The sequence below is a fragment of the Centruroides sculpturatus genome, unplaced genomic scaffold (genome assembly GCF_000671375.1).
Source record: "Centruroides sculpturatus isolate CEXI.00-Female unplaced genomic scaffold, Cexi_2.0 scaffold302, whole genome shotgun sequence".
In the NCBI taxonomy this organism is placed as follows: domain Eukaryota; kingdom Metazoa; phylum Arthropoda; class Arachnida; order Scorpiones; family Buthidae; genus Centruroides; species Centruroides sculpturatus.
Window position 1 is genome coordinate 310,111 of NW_019384537.1, and position 16,556 is coordinate 326,666.

General features: G+C 24.7%; 1 protein-coding gene across 1 annotated transcript in view; it reads left to right on the forward strand.

The window, feature by feature from the left end:
- Window positions 1-16,556, forward strand: part of LOC111623274 (hemicentin-2-like) — a 140,025-nt gene that overhangs the window by 83,440 nt on the left and 40,029 nt on the right. Inside the window, exons 10-13 of the mRNA XM_023365795.1 lie at window positions 5,050-5,340; window positions 9,279-9,620; window positions 12,367-12,651; window positions 13,919-14,203. Coding sequence (XP_023221563.1) covers window positions 5,050-5,340; window positions 9,279-9,620; window positions 12,367-12,651; window positions 13,919-14,203 — 1,203 coding nt within the window. The remainder of the gene's footprint in view (window positions 1-5,049; window positions 5,341-9,278; window positions 9,621-12,366; window positions 12,652-13,918; window positions 14,204-16,556) is intronic.

Genomic DNA, 16,556 nt, shown 5'->3' on the forward strand with positions numbered 1-16,556 from the left:
ATTCGTGTGCCTAACAAATTTTATATAAAAATAATTATTAATAAATATTTTATTTATAAATAACTGAAAGTTCTGTTTCCATTTTAATACTCTTCTATCTGCAATAGTAATATCCTACATATCCTGTACTTAAACAAAATAATTATATATAGAGTTGTGAATTTAAAGAAAAACCACTTCATTGTAATTCAAAATATCTGTGCTGAAATCTCAATGTACTTTATCTATGATTTAAAAATTACCATTAACTACGGCCAATTCTTGTTTACTCTATGTTATGGTAACCACAAGAACGAAATGAATATAGTGAAATACTAAAGAAAGGGTGTAATCTCTTATATATTTTAAAAATATTAAAATATGGAAAATAAAATATATTATTTAATTAATCAAAATGACGTATTTCTTCATTTACATTATTTTTTATCAGAGAACAAACGTATATATATTGCAGTCCAATTTATCCATGACAGAAGTTGATGCATATTCTGAAACAAAAAAATAAAAAATAAATAATTGTAATTTATCGAAAATAGCAATTCAAATTATGGAAAAATCCAATTAATTTAAACGTCTGATCAATCATAAATACGTAATGCAAATTTGATTTTATGTTAACGTCGAAGAAACATCGACGAAAGATGATGAGAATTTTAATCAAAATTGTACTAAAAATAGATGCAAATGTAAAAGGTATGGATTTTATGATTAATGTATTAAAAATTTCTATCATTTAATTTGGAAATTATATTTATGTTCTCTATGATGATACATTACACCATTTTGTATTACGTTGACAATATTTACTTAATGGATAACAAGGGCATTAGCCTCCAGCAATAAATTGAGTTCATTCAATGGCTTTTGTTTACCAAATGGTTTGATAATTATACAAATCAAAAATCATTGTCTTTCATCAAATAGTCAAATCGTTTCTGCAAATAAATTCTCTGCACGTAAATAATAAAATCGAAATTCAATTCAAATCCAAAATATAATCTAATATTTTTTGAATTTGAACTGAAAGCGCATCATCAACAATAAAAAAAAATAAATGTTGATAAAGCAAACACAACAATTAATATTTATTTATAATAACATAAAAAAATAACCCGTGGAAAGTTCTTATTGCATAAATTAATATTTTATCAAACAATTTTACAAAATATTTTAAGAAAAATGTAAAAATTCATTTATTCAAAAGGCTGAAAAGATAAAAAATAAAGGAGCGAAGAAAAATTCAGTTTTAAACAATATTCCAATCGATAAATTAAGTCTTTTATTATCAAAGTTCAAAATTAAATCTGTAAGCAAACTTTCTTTTAATGTATGCACAAAGAAGACAAATAATAAAATTTGAAAGGTAACAATCAGAAAATAAAGAAGAAAGGAAAAATAATAATAATAAAAAATACTCTCATTTGAAAGCATTGCAATAGAAAAATGATTTGTAAGCATTCCTTTGCAAGTAACTTTTTAAAAATGATTTATAAGAGAGATTATTTTATAAAAAGCAAAAGCATTTCTATATGTGTTCTGTGTACAAAAATTGGAGATGATATATAGCAACAGGACGACGCATTGTAGTACTTCTTTAACTCAGTGAACTGCGAAGCTCTGTGTGTGTGTATGTGTGTGTCTGTGTGTGTGAGAGAGAGAGAACAATAATTCACTAGTCTTTTATTATCTGTTATTAATGTTTCGAATCGTTTTGCGAGACATTACCTCTACGTCTATGATATTCAAGAGGTATGTTATAAAAACTGTCATCTTGTCAGAGTATTAATAACAATATGTTTTGCACTTACCTGAAGATATTTATCTAAAAAAAACGTGTTGAATCTACAATAGTTTGGTGTTATTTATAACATTTCTGCACTACTTAGTTTCCTAGAAAATTCACTATTTAATTCACCAATGTTTTTCTTTCTTTCCGATTTTTCGATAGCGAGAATGAATCTCATCCCTTTGTTGTAGTAGAGGATAGTTTTAAGGAGACCAGAATGTCAGTTATCGTGCATAATTCATTGAATAGGTTATTTCCAGACTGTATAGAAGGAGCATTATTACTTTGATCAGCATTTCTCGCTACATTAGAAATCTTCTTTCTTTACAAGCGAATGGCTATTTACAAAAGTATTTACGTAATGCAGCTGTCGTTAATGTAACCTTCGATTGTTATTTGGTAAAAGTTGGGACCATTTTCCTTCCAGGATAAAAAAGAAGAAGAGTAAACGAAATTAGAAAATTAAATCTTTAAGTTGAATTTATTATATTTAGAAAAAGGACAATCAATGGCTGGATCTAAATAAATATTCTCCCATAATGATTTTAATGATGCCGTTTCAATTATAGAATTTTGAATTCGAAATCAAAAATATAAAGAAACGATTTTGAATATTTCTGTAATTTTAACAAATAATCTTATAAAATTTTAAACAGAAAAATAAAATATCTAAAGTAATTACAAAGTCTTCGTTCCTATAAAGAGTGTAATCGTTTTATGATGCTGGAGATAAATTGCATTGAAAGTTATAGGAAAATTTGTTCAGTATATTTAATGAATCGAGCAAACAAATCATATTTTAACTAAGATGAAAAATTGCTCTTTCCTTATCAAAAATAATCGATAATATAAAACTATTCGACATTCTATATTTTCGAAATTTAATTAAATCATGCGAAGAATTTCCTGATATAAAGAATGTAACTCGCATCTAAACTATGTAAAATTTGTAACTTAATTTTGTATTTTTGAGTATAAGAAGCTCAAGAAAACATTTTTCGAAGTAACTTTTATATATTAATAAATTTAGAAAGTTAATACACACAAAAAAGTAATATTTTAAGAATAAGTATGCGATTTTTTTCTCTTGTGTTATAAATTAGAAATTAATGACGTCTTGTTTAGGTGTAGGAATTATTGTTCATCCTTTACAACGAAAATTGTGCTAAAGCATCCATTTACTTGTAACAATTCTTGACGTGATTCAGTGAGTGATGTTTACGTGATGCGGAAGTTATCATGACACCTACCAGTATCGTTGCTGTGGTTAATGGAAATCGATTCGGAAATATTCTACAAGAAGTATGTTGCCAGGAGGTGTTGCAAGAGGGAAATATTCATAAGGTATTTGAGAATAGCATATTGTTGGGGCCGAGTTACTGCGAGTAATGATAGGTAAGGATATGATGTTTTAGTGAAATGGAGTTTTAGAGTGCTATTTACTGTACTGAAAAATTTTGGCATGCGTGAAAAAGAGTGATCGATGGTTACATTTCGCGAATAATGGTTTGAGAATTTACCAAATTCTCAAGAGAAAATATCTGATGAAAATGGTCAGATACTAAAAGATAAAACTTTATAGTTGACATTGATGATATAAGGAATAAAAGTTTCCAACTTATTCAAAAAATAAAGCAATTAAAAATTAAAAAAAAGAAATAAACTATATATTGCTACAGATATATCAATCCGGCTCTTAAAATTTTCTTCTCCTCGCGAATTTATATCTAGAAATTCATATTTATCCTTAAATATACATATACAAATATTTTTATATGTCTAGTTACAGTTATATTTATTTCATATAGCAATAAAAAAAATAAATGAAATAAATTTGTAAAAATATTTTATACATCATTTTATCTCGATACAATTTTAAAAAATAAATTTTTTTTATTATTAAAATATTTAATTATTCGCTTATAAAACTAAGGTATAAATTATGTTATATTCTTTTGTAATGTATATATTTATAATTATTATCAAACAAAAGAAGTAAATTAATCTTGTCAAAATTTTTTTGTAACTATTTATTGTTCTTACAAGATTCTTTGTAAATTTTTGATTTACAAAAGCATTAATTGTAAAGAATAATTACGAAACTATTTAATTATAAATCTTTCTATTCTCTCTTACTTGATGATAAATATTAAACAATACTATTAAAATGCAAATTAAGAAGATTAATTGATTAACTTTATTGCTATTAAAGTAAAATATCTTTAAAAAAATACGATATTTTACAAGAAATTATTGTTTATAAAATAACTTGTAAGATTCCCTAAAGTTAGTATCATTTGGTAATAATTTCGAAAAAATTTGATCAATTTTCTATTATTAAAAATTTGTAATAATTATAATATTTAAATGTAAAAAATTTTCTTATTAAATAATTTTAATTGAAGTAAAAATAATAACAAAATGAAAAGCAGTAAGTAATTTGTTGCTTATCAACTTACTCACTACTTAATATAGTTGTTTAGTAATTAACAATACAAATTATTCAGAAAACCTTAAAGCAATTTTAAGATACGAGTAATTAATTCAGTCATAAATTTAATTAAAATTCTCTATTTACTGTTGTCATTGCGCGTTTATTTTTCTGCTATATAATTTATAAAATACGTAATTTATTTTAATTAAAAAATCAAAATATTACAATAAATAATATACAGATGCCAACTTTTGTATAATGTTTATAAATTAGGAAAATATAAAAGAAAAATTAAGATTCTTTATGAAAAAATAAATAAAAACTCTTACAGTTCATAAACATTAAGGTCAGCTGGTTGATATCATTCCAGAAGGATCCGGGATCGATTCCCGTTCATCCTTATTCTTCTCTTGCTCCTTCGATCGATTTACACTACGCATTCTGCTCAACCTTTGCTTACAATCCCTTGGATTTTCTATGATAAAAATTAACAAGTAAACGTTAACAAATAATGTATTTTGAAGCGTTTTTTACAGCTTTATGAGCATACAAAACAATATTAATTTATTAAAGTTATTGTAAAATATATTTAATTCCTCCTAATTATATAATTAATATTTATGTNGCGTAACAATTTTCAAATATATATATTTTTCAATATTAAAGGTAAATCTTCAAACACTGTCCCTCTAGAACATAACCCATTGGCAATCTCATTGCTTATATTCGAGTAAAATAGCTTTTTTGTATTTTCTACTATATCCTAACAATATTTTTCTACAGTGTAGTACATATATATATATATATACTACATGCTATTTTATCACAGATCGACCTCAAGTTACTCTACAGATTGGAAAAACGCTGCAAAGAAAACATTTGCAAGAAGGTGATGATGTCCACTTGGAATGTCATATTCGATCTAATCCGTGGATCAATAATATCCAATGGTACTTCAATGGAAGTGAACTGCACAATGATATTATGGCTGGTATTGTGATCAGCAACCAATCCCTGGTCTTAGAAAAAGTGCAACGGACTAATAGAGGAATATATTCCTGTTCTGCAAAAAATCAAGAGGGAGGAGGACATAGCAATGATGTCTACTTACCAATAAGATGTAATTAACATTTGAAATTTCTTTTCATATATTAAATTCTAATTTATTTATTAAAATTAGATGATAAGATTATAGTTTAGAGGTATGACCGTGTGCAGACTTGTTGCCCATTACCAAATAATAAATTTAAATGCATGAAACCCTCTAATCTGCATCTCGTTCAGCTTATATGCAAGAACGGATTACGGTTCTAAACTCTAACATAAAAGGCCCTTTCCGCCCCCAGAAAATAATAATAAATTTAAAATTTTGAGGCCCTAAATTTGTGATGTAAGGCCTTAAGCTGTAGTTTGTTTATCTCGTGTGTAAATCCGTCATAAATAATTTTAAGATTATGTGAATGAAATCAGAAAACTGATTTATCATTCTTAAGACTCTGACAAATCGAGAGGGAGAGAGAGCTTGAAATTTTGTATCAATTTTGTAAGGCTGTCTGGTTTTCTGTTCACAGAATTTATTGAAAATCAGAGGAAATGAAATCGAAATTTTGTATCCTATTCATTTTTCTGATATTTGTTCACGAGATTTCTTGAAAACTAAAAATGCTATAAACTTGAAGTTTTGACCTATTTTATTCGTTTGTATGTTTTATTTATCCAAAAATTCGTTGGAAACTATAAAAGCTAAACAATTGAAATTTTATATTCAGTTTGTTTACTCTTCCCTCCGCCTGTCTGAGTGTCTATCCGTAAGATTTCTCGAAAATTAAGTAAATGAAACCTTTAAAATTAATAAAATTACGTATATTAAATTAAATATTGAAAAATTGTCTTTAGCTTATTATCTTTTTAATAAATGTCAATATTTTTATTAATATTTATAAATAAATAAAATAAAGGAAACTTTTCAATGTTTGAATCATATTTGAGATTTAAAAAAGAAAATTTTAAAGGACGTGTATCATTTTAATTGAATGAAAACTTAATAAAATTCATAAAAATAAAACTGATATTATTATTTTTTAAATTTAATAAGGAAATATACAGTATATGTATATTTATTTATTTTATAAAACTGTACACTTTTTTTTAAAAATATGAACTTTTAATGAAATAAAATTTTCACTTTTAATTAACAATTTTATTATAAATTATTATTATTATTGTAAGAAAATGTAATAATAATAAGAAGAAGAAGAAGATAAAAAATTGTTTAGTTTCTGTATTTGAAAATGATTTTGACAGAATGACATTTTTATTTTAAACATTTCGGCATTTTTAAATATTTTCAGTAATATGAATTCCAGTATAAAAATTGCATTTTTTATTATTTTTTAGAATTTAGAGATAACAAATGAGAAATTTCAAATTTTTGACAATTTAGAATGTGTCAAAATTAAAAAAAAAAAAAAAAAGATGAAAAGCCCATTCCCTATGTTTTAGACATTGACATTCATTTAATGCTTCATACTGTGTTCTTCGTAATATATAACATTAAAATCAGCTCTTATTGTGAAATATAATTTTATTGTTAAAATTGAAATATATCAACATTTAGAAATTAAACCTCATTTCTTACATTATAAAATTTACTATGCGTTTACAGCTCCATTCACAAATTACGTAACACTATTTTTATATTTTTCAACTACTATACTTCCCTCTGTAATATTCAATAATGCAGCAGCATATATTACTCACACAATTATGTAACGTTATCCTGGATCAACTCCCTTAATTGTAATAAGGAGTTATATGCAACACGGGGATAGTGAACGTTGTATTATTTTATTAATTACGTGTATAACGTAGAAAGCGGACTTAAATAGTACAGTTCGCTAGGTAACACTTCAGAAACACAAATGAATTATTCTCTTACCCGTAATAACGTTTTTATAAACGTTCCACCTCATTGTAACGTATCGTAATGATTACCTACAATAATCACCCAACAATATCTGTTACGTAATTTATGAATGTTCTTCGTAATATAGGCTATATTGAAATCAAATATCATTAAAAATTTATTTGTATATTAATATTTTTTATGGTATTAATTGATTTTTATGATATTTTTACATGATATTTTACAAAGAACAGAGTAAGGAACATTAAATGTATATTAAGTTCGCAATGAAAAAAATGGGTTTTTAATCTCATATTTTTTAATTTTTAAATATTCTAAATTACAGAAATAAAATTATAAATAATTTTTGAATTATTTTAATTTCGTTTCTCAATTTAGAATGGTTTAAATTTAAAAAAAAAGAAGTTAAAGACATATTTCTTATAATGTAGAATGCTCTTTGTAAAATATCAAATTAAAATTAATTATTACCATGAAAAATAATCAAAATTTATATAAAATTTTATTCGATTTATATTATTATTGTTGTTATTTTTAGAATTTTCATTATTTATGGAAGGTAGTTTGAATTTTCGAGTGGTGTGAGTTGTATTGATTTTGTCGTTGTTGAGATATTTAGAATAATATCTGATGAAAGTTCCGTTAATCTGTAATTCTCAATAGGATTAACTAAAATAGATTTGTTATATTGTTAATGTTCATGTATAAATAAAATGTTTTAAAATTAATAATTGCAATTTTTGATAAATTTTTCTTTCAAATTCGTATAAATTAAATTATTGTGGTTTAAATTTATACACGCGCCTTAACACAAAAAAATATTTTTTACAATATTTTGAAAAAAAATTATGTTTTTATAAAGAAAAACAAAGATTCATTTCACTTTTAATGAATTTTATTCACTATTTACGCTTTCAATCATTTATTTAGTGTAAAAAGCATGTATACTTTCACCATCATCAGTATACTTATGGATTAAATTGTTTTTTAATCCATAATTGCATTGAAGATAATGATGATGCATAATCCATAGTTGTAAATTCGTGTGCCTAACAAATTTTATATAAAAATAATTATTAATAAATATTTTATTTATAAATAACTGAAAGTTCTGTTTCCATTTTAATACTCTTCTATCTGCAATAGTAATATCCTACATATCCTGTACTTAAACAAAATAATTATATATAGAGTTGTGAATTTAAAGAAAAACCACTTCATTGTAATTCAAAATATCTGTGCTGAAATCTCAATGTACTTTATCTATGATTTAAAAATTACCATTAACTACGGCCAATTCTTGTTTACTCTATGTTATGGTAACCACAAGAACGAAATGAATATAGTGAAATACTAAAGAAAGGGTGTAATCTCTTATATATTTTAAAAATATTAAAATATGGAAAATAAAATATATTATTTAATTAATCAAAATGACGTATTTCTTCATTTACATTATTTTTTATCAGAGAACAAACGTATATATATTGCAGTCCAATTTATCCATGACAGAAGTTGATGCATATTCTGAAACAAAAAAATAAAAAATAAATAATTGTAATTTATCGAAAATAGCAATTCAAATTATGGAAAAATCCAATTAATTTAAACGTCTGATCAATCATAAATACGTAATGCAAATTTGATTTTATGTTAACGTCGAAGAAACATCGACGAAAGATGATGAGAATTTTAATCAAAATTGTACTAAAAATAGATGCAAATGTAAAAGGTATGGATTTTATGATTAATGTATTAAAAATTTCTATCATTTAATTTGGAAATTATATTTATGTTCTCTATGATGATACATTACACCATTTTGTATTACGTTGACAATATTTACTTAATGGATAACAAGGGCATTAGCCTCCAGCAATAAATTGAGTTCATTCAATGGCTTTTGTTTACCAAATGGTTTGATAATTATACAAATCAAAAATCATTGTCTTTCATCAAATAGTCAAATCGTTTCTGCAAATAAATTCTCTGCACGTAAATANGAGTCGGTAGAAAAAATTCTTTTTTTCTTCCAAATACAAGATTGATACGTGCATTAAAAATTGATAAAAGGAAAGTTTTTTGAATAAAGTTTTGAAACTTAAGATGAATGAAATTCTATTTATTCTCAGATGCTCCTGTTTGTTCATCATCGAAAACTGTGTATGGAGTGAGTCTGAATGAGGCTGTTCGAGTAGTTTGCGAAGTAGATGCTGATCCAAATGATGTTACTTTCTATTGGATGTTCAATAATTCTGCTAGAGTGATGGAAATAGTCGCTTTTACAAAAGAAGGAATGAGAAGTGTGACTACTTATACACCAAGGACAGACGATGATTACGGTTCCCTTATTTGCCAAGCGAAGAACAATGTTGGAATTCAACACGAATCTTGCAATTTTTCCATAATTCCAGCCGGTAAATATTTATTTAGTAAACTTATTTATACTCGCAGATCCTTTCCGTTTAATATAAATTAAGCTAAATGACTATAAATTAACAATTATTAATAATAGCCTGTTATAATTATGTTTATAATGTTAATTTTGATATTTAAAGAAAATATTCTAGTTTAAGCAATTTAAATTCGTATAGTAATCAAATTAATGACATTTTCTAACATCAGTTATGTTATATTTCCACATCTAGTAGTTAACATAATGTAACAAACCTTGCATATTCAGCTCTTGATTGATTAATGCTTAACACTTGTTTATGAATTACCTCGGAACAGAATTTGAGGAATGATAAAATTAATTTGGCTATTATATATACAATATATATAAACATATATGTATATATACTGTTTTAATGATCTATACATTATAGATAATAAATATTTAATGTTAATTTTAGAAAATAAAAAATTAATTTTCTTAGAAATGGCTTTATGTTTAGGAAAATAACGAATATTTTGGAATATTTGGCATGTTATTTATATATTTTAATGTAAAAAATATGTATATTAGTAGCCTCATAAGTTTGTAAAAGGATAGATTTATATGTAAGTTTAAAAAGCTGCAGCTTAGGACCTTGGGCATTTAAATTTATTTATTTATTTATTTATTGGTGGGGTAGAAAGGGCCTACAGTTTAGGGCCTAACAAGTTTACATTTCACTCTGCCTTTTTACATGGGTTGTATTTATAGACAAGCGAAGAGTGTGATGCCCTATAGCTTAGCTTATGTATAGTTAAACTATAGGGCATCTTAAAATATAGGGTATCATAACTTAAATTTATCATTATTTGGTGAAGGGGAAGACCATTTATATGTTATAACTTAAAGTCACAATTCTAAATTTACTCCTGTGTATACTATTGATACACACGTGTACACTTACACTACACAAGAATATAGACTTAAAATACCTTAATTGTTTAAAACTATGTTTTTATTAATGTAGAATATTAATTAATTGATAAAATAGATAATTCCTGAACAATATAATTAAAATTGATTTTCTAAATGTGATTAATAATTCGTGAAATAATAATAATTATTATTAATTTTTATTCAAAGTTGATCAATTTATTAATAAAACAATAAAGTACATCTAAAAAGATATTTTTCAAATAAAAATTTAGACTAAAAGTATTAAATTAATTAAATAACATTATTATCTAATTTATATTTATTTATTTTATTGATTAAATTGTGTTTGCTTTCATTAAGAAAATAAATTATAATTAAATGAATTTATACCTTTACATTATAATAAAACATTTTTCTATAAACCCAAAGCAAGTGACTACTTTTATTTTAAATTTAAATTTAATTAAATAAATAAGAAAACGAATTTAAAAATTTGAAATTTCTAAACTGTTGAGAAATTAAATTTTATTATATTTATACTTTATTTTCCTTTATCAGAAACTGCTTAAAATAATTTTTAAGCAGTTTCTGATAAAGATACTTAGGTATAAAAATCCAGTAAAATATTTATGCTTTAATTATAAAACCACTAGCAATGAATTTAAATTCAAAAATTTATGTCAATGTAACATATTTTCTAATTAATTTACGTAATTTTATTATTATTGTTTAACCAGTAGATCGGGAGCTCCGGAGAGATATCACGTATCAAACCTCCTTATAAATTGTAAATTGCATAGAATATACAATGATATATTCTATATAGAATTGTATAGACTAGAAGAGTATTGAGCAGCATCTTCAATATAAAATAGTCAATAGTATATTCTGAATAGTATAGTATAGAGCAGCATTCTGTACACAAACTATTCAATGAGTAACTCTTTTAAGTACTAAAAGCAGCATTCATTATTAACTGAGTAATCAAATTAAAGTTAATTTTACTATTTTAAACAATTTTCTCTACAAAAAATACATTAAAATTTGAAATTATCACATCAAAAATATCTCCGAAACAAAAAACATTCTCATAAAATAAGAAAATGTCATGAAAGCATATGAAAATATTTTTCATTAAGCAACTTAATAATATAATCTCTTCATTATTATGCCAATTTATTTTTCATTTCACACACATTAATTAAGTTGTAAGTTGAATAGAATAACGAAATAAAAATGTAAAATTATAATAGTAGCAAATTGTAGTAATTGTAATTAAATGTAATTAGTGTAGGTTTATGATGATAAAAATAAATATAAATGGTAAATGGAAAATTTTACGTGTTTTGAAATGCATATTTACATGAAAATATTCCCTGGAATTTTATATCTAAATGCTCTTTTTACTCGTAGTATTGCTGTGGATATTCTCATAAGAAAAGCAAGAAACATCGTACTGTATATCTGATGTATTTTCGATACGTACCACAAACCTAATCGCAAATATTCTAGATTTTGTTGAAAAATATTGATCTTTTCATACATTTTTTTATATCATAAGCTGCCCAGCTATCTATTCAACAAAAGACTTCTTTCAACAACGCTTCCACTATAACAAATTCTCCCTTTTTTTATGTATATATATATATAATTTTTTTAAAGTACTGAGTTATAAATTTATTTACTTACAAATTAATTAAAAGCTAACAAATAATAATAATAACAATGATTGAGATTTTATTTATTTTTCATAGTAAATTTGATTTGTATAGTAGTAAGAGTCGGTAGAAAAAATTCTTTTTTTCTTCCAAATACAAGATTGATACGTGCATTAAAAATTGATAAAAGGAAAGTTTTTTGAATAAAGTTTTGAAACTTAAGATGAATGAAATTCTATTTATTCTCAGATGCTCCTGTTTGTTCATCATCGAAAACTGTGTATGGAGTGAGTCTGAATGAGGCTGTTCGAGTAGTTTGCGAAGTAGATGCTGATCCAAATGATGTTACTTTCTATTGGATGTTCAATAATTCTGCTAGAGTGATGGAAATAGTCGCTTTTACAAAAGAAGGAATGAGAAGTGTGACTACTTATACACCAAGGACAGACGATGATTACGGTTCCCTTATTTGCCAAGCGAAGAACAATGTTGGAATTCAACACGAATCTTGCAATTTTTCCATAATTCCAGCCGGTAAATATTTATTTAGTAAACTTATTTATACTCGCAGATCCTTTCCGTTTAATATAAATTAAGCTAAATGACTATAAATTAACAATTATTAATAATAGCCTGTTATAATTATGTTTATAATGTTAATTTTGATATTTAAAGAAAATATTCTAGTTTAAGCAATTTAAATTCGTATAGTAATCAAATTAATGACATTTTCTAACATCAGTTATGTTATATTTCCACATCTAGTAGTTAACATAATGTAACAAACCTTGCATATTCAGCTCTTGATTGATTAATGCTTAACACTTGTTTATGAATTACCTCGGAACAGAATTTGAGGAATGATAAAATTAATTTGGCTATTATATATACAATATATATAAACATATATGTATATATACTGTTTTAATGATCTATACATTATAGATAATAAATATTTAATGTTAATTTTAGAAAATAAAAAATTAATTTTCTTAGAAATGGCTTTATGTTTAGGAAAATAACGAATATTTTGGAATATTTGGCATGTTATTTATATATTTTAATGTAAAAAATATGTATATTAGTAGCCTCATAAGTTTGTAAAAGGATAGATTTATATGTAAGTTTAAAAAGCTGCAGCTTAGGACCTTGGGCATTTAAATTTATTTATTTATTTATTTATTGGTGGGGTAGAAAGGGCCTACAGTTTAGGGCCTAACAAGTTTACATTTCACTCTGCCTTTTTACATGGGTTGTATTTATAGACAAGCGAAGAGTGTGATGCCCTATAGCTTAGCTTATGTATAGTTAAACTATAGGGCATCTTAAAATATAGGGTATCATAACTTAAATTTATCATTATTTGGTGAAGGGGAAGACCATTTATATGTTATAACTTAAAGTCACAATTCTAAATTTACTCCTGTGTATACTATTGATACACACGTGTACACTTACACTACACAAGAATATAGACTTAAAATACCTTAATTGTTTAAAACTATGTTTTTATTAATGTAGAATATTAATTAATTGATAAAATAGATAATTCCTGAACAATATAATTAAAATTGATTTTCTAAATGTGATTAATAATTCGTGAAATAATAATAATAACAATGATTGAGATTTTATTTATTTTTCATAGTAAATTTGATTTGTATAGTAGTAAGAGTCGGTAGAAAAAATTCTTTTTTTCTTCCAAATACAAGATTGATACGTGCATTAAAAATTGATAAAAGGAAAGTTTTTTGAATAAAGTTTTGAAACTTAAGATGAATGAAATTCTATTTATTCTCAGATGCTCCTGTTTGTTCATCATCGAAAACTGTGTATGGAGTGAGTCTGAATGAGGCTGTTCGAGTAGTTTGCGAAGTAGATGCTGATCCAAATGATGTTACTTTCTATTGGATGTTCAATAATTCTGCTAGAGTGATGGAAATAGTCGCTTTTACAAAAGAAGGAATGAGAAGTGTGACTACTTATACACCAAGGACAGACGATGATTACGGTTCCCTTATTTGCCAAGCGAAGAACAATGTTGGAATTCAACACGAATCTTGCAATTTTTCCATAATTCCAGCCGGTAAATATTTATTTAGTAAACTTATTTATACTCGCAGATCCTTTCCGTTTAATATAAATTAAGCTAAATGACTATAAATTAACAATTATTAATAATAGCCTGTTATAATTATGTTTATAATGTTAATTTTGATATTTAAAGAAAATATTCTAGTTTAAGCAATTTAAATTCGTATAGTAATCAAATTAATGACATTTTCTAACATCAGTTATGTTATATTTCCACATCTAGTAGTTAACATAATGTAACAAACCTTGCATATTCAGCTCTTGATTGATTAATGCTTAACACTTGTTTATGAATTACCTCGGAACAGAATTTGAGGAATGATAAAATTAATTTGGCTATTATATATACAATATATATAAACATATATGTATATATACTGTTTTAATGATCTATACATTATAGATAATAAATATTTAATGTTAATTTTAGAAAATAAAAAATTAATTTTCTTAGAAATGGCTTTATGTTTAGGAAAATAACGAATATTTTGGAATATTTGGCATGTTATTTATATATTTTAATGTAAAAAATATGTATATTAGTAGCCTCATAAGTTTGTAAAAGGATAGATTTATATGTAAGTTTAAAAAGCTGCAGCTTAGGACCTTGGGCATTTAAATTTATTTATTTATTTATTTATTGGTGGGGTAGAAAGGGCCTACAGTTTAGGGCCTAACAAGTTTACATTTCACTCTGCCTTTTTACATGGGTTGTATTTATAGACAAGCGAAGAGTGTGATGCCCTATAGCTTAGCTTATGTATAGTTAAACTATAGGGCATCTTAAAATATAGGGTATCATAACTTAAATTTATCATTATTTGGTGAAGGGGAAGACCATTTATATGTTATAACTTAAAGTCACAATTCTAAATTTACTCCTGTGTATACTATTGATACACACGTGTACACTTACACTACACAAGAATATAGACTTAAAATACCTTAATTGTTTAAAACTATGTTTTTATTAATGTAGAATATTAATTAATTGATAAAATAGATAATTCCTGAACAATATAATTAAAATTGATTTTCTAAATGTGATTAATAATTCGTGAAATAATNAATCACGAATTTAACTCTTTCAATACCATTTTAATCAGTTAAACAGTTAACAAGTTTATAAAAATCGATATTTAATATTAAAAAATATTCTTATAATATTCTCTATATTCTTAATATTAAAAATATAAATCTAACATTAAAAAAATCGAATTTCTTTCACAAATAATCATGTTTTTATTTAAAATAAATCTTAAAATCTTTAACAATTTAATTTATAAAAGAAATAAAATTAAATTTAAGTAGATTTATAATAAAATGTTACGTCTTGTGTGTATCCCCTTATAAAATATTAAAGAAAATAGCAGAATTAAGTTCGACAAGTGAGCAATTCAACGAGCGAATTGTTGGATTATAATCAAATATTTGAAGTCAAAAACTTTGGAAGAAGATAAAAGAAAATCCCTTATTACCTATTATCTTTATAGATTATTTACATAGACAATTATGTGATATCAGAACGAATGTTTGGCTATTGTAAAGCAACAACAATCAATAAAATTTCATTCTCTGATCATTAAGAGAGAAACGATTTTTCATTAGTTGCTAAAATTTTTCATTAGCTGTTGAAAGAAAATCAATGAAATTATTCAATAATTCGTGGAAGAAAAATTAAATAAAAAAATATATATGCACCCTTTCAAAATTGTAACATCTCGTATATATTTTTATATGCTGCTTATAATATTTATGCTTAAAATTATTGAATGTTTTAAATTATTTTATTAAATTAAATATAATCTAGGATGGCCCAAAAGTTAGTTGACTGTGTTTCTAGGCAGTGTAGTAATTTATATAGTCTATAAATAAGATAAACTATAGCATAGGGCCTCATCGTAAATATTTGTTGTTGTTTTTAGTGGGCATAGTTTTTTAGGAGGCCTCCACAGTATCTGTTTCTGCTTAGGAACCATAATATACATAAATCTAGCTCAAGTTCTAATCCCATTTGCGAATATGAATTGCAAACTGAGTTTAGAACAATGTATTCTATTAAATTGATAGAGAATTGTAGCAATTGCATCAATTTTCGAAAAATAAGACATAAATTTCGGTTGCAAAATGTTGTTTGTATACATAATTATAATTTATAGTTAAAAATAAGACTTCAACGTAATCTTTACGGTGGTTAACCGGCTTTTGGACCACCCTCAAGAACTATCCTCAGTATTCAAAAAATTAGTAGAAAATGTCAATTTCTTCTATCAAATTCAGCAAATATATACTTTAATATTATTTTAAAAACAATAGAATTAATATGAATTAAATATTAATATTAA